An 8,866-nucleotide genomic window follows, 5' to 3' on the forward strand; every position below is an offset into this window, starting at 1 on the left:
TTCCAGAAGCTTGCTTTTAAGTCTTCCCTAAAGTTAGCTCCATAGCACCTTCCTACCATATCATTTATAGTTAACAACAAAATTAGTAATCTTTAAGTAACACTTTCCACACCATCTTAAAAGTTCCTCTCCAAGAACTTCTCATTGCAAAATATCCAAAAGAAGTCTTAAGTTTTTCACAAAAACTTGGCTGATATAAAAATCTACTTTATCTCATTTAACTTGCACAAGTTACATTGCATGTCATACAGCATGCCCAGCCTACCTTAGTTTACATCCTTTACTCAATACCAAGTATATTGTGGCTGTATTCTTACTCAAGCACTTACAATGCAAAGAAAGTACTTACACACCCATACAATCTTTCGTTAGTTAATGGGGAAAGCCAGTAAAATGTGTCTGCACGTAGAAATACGCTTCAAAATAGAAGTGCACTTTTGATAAGTTGATCTCACAAAGTACTGAAAATGCTCATTGATTTTTTCACCTCAGGGTCTAGGCCATAACCATAGATATTCTCAAGCAAGAAAAGCAGAAGACTTTCTATTCATCCACTTCACAAATTAGATTATAACATGCTGCACCAGCAGGTGACAGTTTCTATTCTTTGTCAACAAGAATGGCAAACTCCCTCTGAAGGTAAGCTGCCTAAATCAGTTCGATTTGTAAACTGCGACAGCTTACTATGCATAGCATTGTACTTATCAAAATCAGATTTCTGTTAGTTTTGACTTCCTTATAACTCTCTCTAACCTTTATTAGAGGTTAGAAAATGTCAATGTTCATTTGGTGCCTCTGACTCCTCTACCTCCACAGCAATCCTATAGAAGAACCTGAAAAGTTAGGGGCAAAAGATGTGAACAGGCTGGAGGATTAATAAGACTGAGCACTCTCCCTCTTGATTCCAAGAGTCTTTGCTCTCAGTAGCACTGCCAGGGTAAAGTTGTTCATACTCCTGTACTCCTTCAGTTGTAGCAACTGCTGTGAAACAACTCCTGTTAAGAAAAACTCCCTTGACAGAGTTATTTTTTCAGCCATCTCAGTTCACTGATTTGTTTCACAGAATGGTTTGTCAGCACAACAGAACAAATGCAAACAAGCAACTTGGGACACAAACTCCCTCAAATGGCACCACCAGACTGCATGACTGAACTACAGACAGTTTCACTGACAATCCATGCAATTTCAGGAAGTTTCTTCCAGAAGGGCTGCCTGATTCACAAATATTGCAACAGTAACAGATGATAGCTACCATATGAGTACAGATAGTTTTTGGAAGCCAAATTAAAGATACTAAATTTTAACAACTAAGTGCCCAGAGCACATTTCAATCCACTGAGACAACTCATAAAAGTGGGACCCACAGGTAATTCATTTATTCCCAGTAAATACAAATCACAATGAAGGGAAGATGAGTTTAGAGAGCCCAGCAGATTTAGCAGAAGGGAAATGGGACTAGAAAACACACACAGAGCATCCTACTAAGACAACTCACATAGATTAGGATCTCTCTCAAAATTGGAAAACGTGGTATCGCATAGGAGAGGAAGATCTAGTGAAAGAACTTACTGTAACTAGAGATAATCAGTTTAAGTTCTGAAAGTGTCACATTACTATTGATTATTCACAATTGTTGTGTCTGAAGTTACAAACTACACTTTTATTAAACTTTAAGGAAAACTGAACTAAGAAGAAGGGTTGTAAAATACCAGAAGTCTGTTCTGCTCTCCATAAGACAGAACAGTTAACATCTCACAGGGAACGGGGGAGGGTGGAGGTCTAGCAAGGGCTCAGAACACACAAAACTGAGGGCAGTTTCACACACGGCTTATCCAATACAGCAGCTTGTTCCCCTCCCACCAGCTCTGGAATGACAAGCTGACTTCTCCATAAACTTTCTATTCCATTTTCTTTTCCCTTCATATGGATTAATTTTCCGATATTTTAAACAAATTAAACCACTTCACAAAAAGGTCTGGTAACTAGACAAGCCAGGTAAGCAGCAAGAATTCACAGCCAGAAGACAACAAAGAAGGGAACTGAATCTTTTCTGAGAGCCACAATCTTAGTTGGTTTACCCAGCACCACATAACCAAGACCAAGCCATGCTTCCAACGTTGCCGCTAACCTGTGACTGGGATCCAGTACCTCTGTTAGCAGCTGGAGAGATGCTGGATCCCAGCCCCATGTTTCACCCCATCTTCCTCGCATCTCCTCTGTCATTTAGGAGCTCTCATGCCAAACTTTATCCATTCACTGTGTCAACCATACCTCTTCTCCCCCAAATAAAAAGATTCTGCTGGGCCAAGATGACAGACAGACCTAACAGAACACTACCTCCGCCCCAACCTGGCCCAAACTTTGGCTAAGTCTGATTCAGAAAACAAAGAGTTCACTTTGCTTTTCATAATGGCAACTTTGTTGCAACAGTCACTGTTCCAATTATGCATGAACAGGCTATTATATTAGTAAATTGCCATTAATTTCTTTCACGCAGAGTATCCAGTACAAACCTAGATTATAGTCTATCCTTTTATGCTACTTCATGCAGCCAAATGAGTATTGAGCTCCCAGCACACCTACAAGATATACTTTGAGCTCCTTATCTTTACGCTATTTTGTATTCTGGTACAATCAAAAGCCTAAGCCACATCAGAAGAAGAATAAAGGGACTCTAACCCAGTCTAGAAAAGCAAAGAGTAATGGTTGGGGAATAAGAAATACATTCTCAAAATTATTTTCAATTTTTACAGTTGTTCAGGATGATAGACTAATTCAGGTTAGAAGGGATCTCAGGAGTTCTCTGGTCCTGCTCAGTGCAGCATCAGCCATGAGGCCAGACCAGGTGGCTTTAATCCAGTCTGCCCTTGAAAGCCTCCAGTGATGAAGGCCACACAACCACCCTGGAGCTTTCTTCCACTGGTGAACTCTCCTCATGGGGACACAAAAAAAAAACCAAACACCAAAACCCACAAAAACCAAACACAAAAACATCCCCCCCACCCCCCATACCCATCAGAATCTCTCTTATTTCAAGACGTGTGTTACCTCTTGTCCTCCTGCCACAACTACTGTGAAGAGACCAATTCCATCTCATTCATCTTCTCATAGGAGCTGGAATGCTGCTGTTAGGCCTCCCTGAAGCCTTTTATTCTCCAGGATGAATGAGCCTGGTTCCCTCAGTCTCCTCTCATAAGACAAGTGGTCTAGTCTCCAACTGTCTCAGTGGCTCCCCACAAAACTTGTCTAGTTTGATGTCTTTCACAGAACATCTAACAAGTTCTGTGTACAAGGAAATAATCACTTCCCCTCAATTTTCTGGTCCTGTTTCTGTTAATATAGCCCAGGATACCACTTGCCTTTGCTCACAGGATACCCTGCTGGCTTGTGTTCTGCTTTCTGTCTGTGAGATCCCCAGCTAATCTTAGCCTGAATGAAGTTCTTCATTCAGATGCAGGTCTTTGCTTTTGTCTGTTGAATTTCATGAGGTTCCTGTCAGCCACTTCCTTCAGCCTTGCTGAAGTTGAGGTAAGCAATATCCACTTCTCTCCCCTTGCTCACAAATCCTGACTTTTTTAACACAGAAGGTGGTCAGGTTATGATTTATCCTTTGTAAATATACACTGACTGATCCCAGTCACCACCTTTCCATGTGTCATAGAATTATTTAGGTTGGAAAGGACCTTTAAGATCATCAAGACCAACTGTTAACCTTGCACTGCAATGTCCACTACTAAACCATGTCCCTAAGCACCACATCTACACGTCTTTTAAATACCTCCAGGGATGGCAACTCAACCGCTTCCCTGGGCAGCCTGTTCCAATGCTTGACAACCCTTTCCATGAAGAAATTTTTCCTAATATCCAATCTAAAGCTCCCCTGGCATAACTTGAGGCCATTTCCTCTTGTCCTTTCACTTGTTACTTGGGGGAAGAGACCAACCCCCACCTCTCTACAACCTCCTTTCAGAAATGTCTTCCAGGAAGACTTACTCCATGACTTTCCTAGAGACCAAAGTGAGGTTAACCCTAACCAGCCTGTGGTTCCCTGGGTTGAACTTTTGGCCTGTTCTGAAGACAGGTGTAACATTTGCCATTCTCTAACCATTACAGATACCCCCTGTTCTCCACAGCCTACAACGGTAAAGAACAGCCCCACAAGAACACCACACGGTTATCTTGGTGTTCATGAAAGCATCCTATCTGTTCTGCATGAGTCAAGTTCACATGTTTGTTTAAATACGCGCAGCAAGACAATTCACAGGCCACTCAAGCAAGCAACGCTTAACAAATCCACCATGAATAAAAGTTAAAGTATTATTTAAGGAAGAAAAAACTTTGTTCCATCAATGATTTTGGGGCAACCACTCTATATAAGCTGCTCCTTGTCTGCAAGATGAGAAATTGTAATATGTTTACTTCTCAGCTCTACCCAGTCAACCATGATACCACCCATCATGATCACTTGTGACTTTCATGCAATACATTACTATCCCAATAGGTGATTGTTGTTTGGGGTTTTTTTTAAAATCCCTTGAAAGAGCCTTACATTTTGGCTATGATTTTTGCTCTGAATTCTTCTGTCTGATTAGACAAAGAACTCCCTAGTAATCAGAGAACATCTTTTCATTAGTGTGTTTTTTCAAGTAGCTCTATGCTTTCAAAACTACATCCATCACATTACTTGACAAAAGCATTAAGTTTTGCCTCTAAAAAAAAAAAGTGGTAATAAGGACCAAGTGAGTCCCTGCGGCCCATTCAGGTGATTAGCAGTTAGGTCTATGAATCTGTTACACATTAGAAAGAAGTTTAGCCAGAAGATGGAGGGGAAGTGATTATTTCCTTCTATACAGAACTCGTTAGGCAGCATTTAGAATACTGTGTTTTGGTTCTCACACTGCAAGAAAGACATCAAAATAGATGAGTTTGGTGGAGGGCCACCATGACAGTCTGAGCTGGGAGCACTTGTCCTATGAGAAGAGGCTGAGGGAACCAGGCTCATTCAGTGAGGCCTAACAGCAGCAGCCTTCCAGCTCCTATGAGAGGATGAACGAGATGGAATTAGCCTCTTCACAGTATTGCATGGTAGAAGGGCAAAAGGTAACACATATGTTGAAATAAGAGAGTTTCTGATGGGGGGAAATGTTTTTGTGTTGCTTTTTTTTTCTCTCTCTCTTTCCCCCCATGAGGACAGTTCAGCAGTGCAACATCACTGTGCGACCTCCATGACTGGAGGCTTTTCAAGGGCTGACTGGATAAAGCCACCTGGTCTGGCCTCGTGGCTGATGCTATACTGAGCAGGACCAGAGAACTCCTGAGGTCCCTTCTAACCCAAGTCATCCCTTGATCCTGTGAAGTATGACTGTCCTCAATACGACTGATTCATACCATTAAAAAGAGGTAGCCACCAGGATAAAGTGCATTCTCATGTCCATAATACTACAATCATTTGTGATTTTGGTTTTACTTACTCACATTCTCCCTCAAGAAATAAAAAATAACTAGAAGTGTTTTAATTCTATTCGATATGCAAAGTGAAATTATTAGTCTTTAAAAGATCGTTATAGAATGACATATATCCCTACATATTTAGTATGTAGGGAAACAGGATAGGGCATTCCTGTACTGTAAGAGCCATTTGTTTGGGCCTGATCATCTGTTTTATACACAAAGCGGCAGAAGGTAGTACCAGGGAGAGAACAATGGTATCAGGTCGCAACACACCTTTTCAGAGCAGATCTTCCCTTAATTGTGTACTTAGCACCTCCTTGAACACAGCCGCTTTCTTTTGTATTTCTACAGCATCCAAATACAGGATGCCCAGCAACATACCTAAGCGAGTATAGGATGAGCATGCACCCAAGCAGTGAAAGAGGTAACAGACAACATGGTGACCTGCACGGGGCGCGGTGGGGTGGGGCGGCGAAAGGGTTTCAGAGCTCCATGAAATTTCCTTCTTTAAGGCTACTCACAAGGACAGCAACCTTCATAAGCACTCCACAAAAAGAAATTAAAAATAAATCAAACATAAATTATTATTATCCTCCAAGATATTTAGTGAATCAAATATGTTCAGACTCATCAGGAATGCTCTCATCATTAGCTCCCTTCCTCTCAAAGAAAATTAAACCTCTTGATTTCATTCCTCCATAGAGAGCCTATCTTCTAGGAAGAGGCCATCAGCTTAAAATCTAGACAATTCAAAGTGTAAGTTCAACTAGTTTCAGTGCTTTCAGTAACAGGTACCTCCCTGCCCAAGGACCCTCCAGCAATACCTGTGGTTTTATAATTCTTCTCCTGGTGTGTTTTACTCAAAGACACACTTCCCCTCCATTTCCTGCAAGGAAGGCCTGTAAAGAAGGTGAAACCAACTCTGCAGCAAGCTCGGAGGTCAACCACACAAAAAGTACTGTCGATTCAGAAACTAAGAGAATATTCATATTGGCTTCTAGTCACATGTGTTTCTTGCCTCCAACAAGCTTTCTCCTCCACACCTAGCAGGAAGAGCACAAAATATGCTTTAAAGCCATTTTAGGTGCTTCTAGTACTAAATTCATTCACATCTGTCCCCAGGAAACACAGAGGTCCACTCTTTACTAGGAAATGAACTGCAACTTACTTGTTACAGCTGCTCTTCTCATACGCTTTACCTGATCTCCAAATGCAGGGAAGGACAAATATAATGTATCTGAGGCCAGCCTTGATACTAACTAATAGTACGTATGTCTTTCACCTATTTAAAAAAAATATATATTATACACCTCGACAATTGGTAACTAGTCATATTAAGACAACTTTTGAGAAGCAACCTACATTTCATTTAAAATTACTCCCAAAGCAGAAAAGACAGCTTGTTGAGAAGCCACACATCTATATTTGACAAAATAAGAGTTAACTGTGGAAAACCTTACTAAATTATACTCTCAGTTTAGATCCACATTTCACCAGCTTGTAGCTCCTTGCAAAGATCCTTCTCACTTTAACTACTTTATTACGCACCTTCTTTCATATTTTCCATCTTTGTTTTCACTTATTCTCCTTCCACTAAAAAGCTATAAACCTACTAAGCTGTACTCTAATATTACAGGAACAAAGCTTTTTTTCTTCTTTTAAATTCAAGTGCTTTCAAATTTATTGCAATTTGAGCACTCGAAAAAGGGACAAACATTGACTTGTTAACTTTTACCAACCTGATTACGGATCCCAAAAAAACAGAAAGCTGTTTTCTTATTATGCCACCCTTTTGACAGTTTAGGTACAAAGCACTAATCACTTTCCCTTACGCTAAGTCAGGAAAAAAAAAAAATCATGCGATTATCCATTACTATGTTTGGCCTTTTAAAGTCACAAGCAGGGCCTAACTATCAGAAATTCAAGAAACAAAATGTTACGCCGCTTTCCTGGCAGGCCCTTTCATTAAATTACACAGGCCCTCTCCTTTAAATAGCACCCAGATACTCCATGGGTGGATGATAACCCCTAGTATTTCAACGCTAATATCAGTGTCCAGAGCACCCAACACAGCACCATATTGTTCTCTTCGACTAACAAAAGTATCAATCCATTCTTCCTACAGAACTCAAACACCAAAAGAAAAGAAAACGCGTTATTTCACATCCTTTCAGCCAGCAACAGTTAACATATTTTAGCGAACCAAAAACGTAAGCTTCCAAACACGTTCAAATCGCCTAGCCTGAAACCAAAAACAAAGTTACCAGCGACCACCACCTCTTTTGTGCTGCCCTCCTCGCACTCGAGCAAACGCAGCCTACTCGGACAATATCCCTAAACAAGAAGATATTAAAAAAAAAAAAAAAAAATACAGCTGGCGTAAGCCTCGCCGCAACCTCACCGCGGCGGCAGCACCTCCGCGGACCCCGGCGGACGGCCCGCTACCTCCCTTCCCTTTGTTTTGGTCACTGCGGAGCACCGCTGACCCCTCGCTCGCCTTGCCAGCCTCCGCCTCGGAGGGAGCTTCCTCCCCCTCCCCCAAAGAGCCTCCGGGGGCCCCCCAGCGCCAGAGCGGGGCCCCTCGCACCCCCTCCCCGGCGGGTGGCGCGGCCGCCGCGGGGGAAAGGAGGCGGGAGGTGTGGGGGGGATGCGGCACCGGCGGCCCGAGCTGCAGGGCGCGCCCGGCCTGCACGGGGCCCGGCCGCCCCTCCTTCCGCGCCCCCCCCTCCCCACCGCCGCCGCTGCCACGGCCCGCCCCCCCCACCCCTCACCTCATTCGGTCTCTCCAGTGGTGCCAACCGCCTCATACAGGGAAATCGGCGAGCTCGGGAGCCTCCCCCCGGCGCCCCGGTGCAGCCAAGGCCCTCGGTGCGCAGCGGGATCCCCCCCGAGCGCGGACCCCGCGGCGTCGGCGGAGGAAAGGCAGCGGGGGAGGGGTCAGAGCCGCTTCACAGACAGCCCGGCTCCACCGTAGCCCCTCGCCATTTTTGTTTCCCGCGGAGGAGAGGCTGGTGCATTCTGGGAGCACAAAGGGCCTCGGCCCCGCCCCGGCGGGCCCCGCCTGCGCCGACAGGCAGCTCCTGGGCCAGGGGGCGGGGAGGCAGAGCGCCGCGGCGGAAGGACACAGGTGAAATCGAACCTTCTCCGCTAGTGAACAAAGAGGGACTACTTTCGGCGTGCTGTCCGAGGGAGAGATTCCTGCCCGCCGGCCGGGACTCGTTGCGGTAGTGCTGAGGGGAGCGCGCTGACCCACCGTTCGCTGCCTATTGTTCCCCGCCGCACCTGCGGGGAGGCGGCCTGGGCCTGGGTAACGCTGCCCGCCCCGCTGCCCTCATCCGCCCTGCGGATCCCCCACCAGCGCTTGGGGCCGCGGCGCGGCTCCCCGCATCGGTGGGGGTCGGCCCGGGCGTCTAGA

The 8,866-nt window shown here is 44.6% G+C and overlaps 1 protein-coding gene across 2 annotated transcripts in view; it reads right to left on the reverse strand.

Annotated features, from left to right (window-relative positions):
- Positions 1–8,504, reverse strand: part of MTF2 (metal response element binding transcription factor 2) — a 28,832-nt gene extending 20,328 nt beyond the window's left edge. The window contains exon 1 of one of the 2 annotated variants that reach the window (XM_054211454.1): positions 8,223–8,504. In XM_054211454.1, the coding sequence (XP_054067429.1) occupies positions 8,223–8,227 (5 nt within the window). In that variant the 5' untranslated portion in view covers positions 8,228–8,504. Of the gene's footprint in view, positions 1–7,852; positions 7,872–8,222 lie in introns of those variants that run through there. The other variant, XM_054211457.1, reaches the window with a different exon arrangement.
- Positions 8,505–8,866: the final 362 nt, after the last annotated feature.

This window comes from Rissa tridactyla, chromosome 8, assembly GCF_028500815.1.
Source record: "Rissa tridactyla isolate bRisTri1 chromosome 8, bRisTri1.patW.cur.20221130, whole genome shotgun sequence".
In the NCBI taxonomy this organism is placed as follows: Eukaryota; Metazoa; Chordata; class Aves; order Charadriiformes; family Laridae; genus Rissa; species Rissa tridactyla.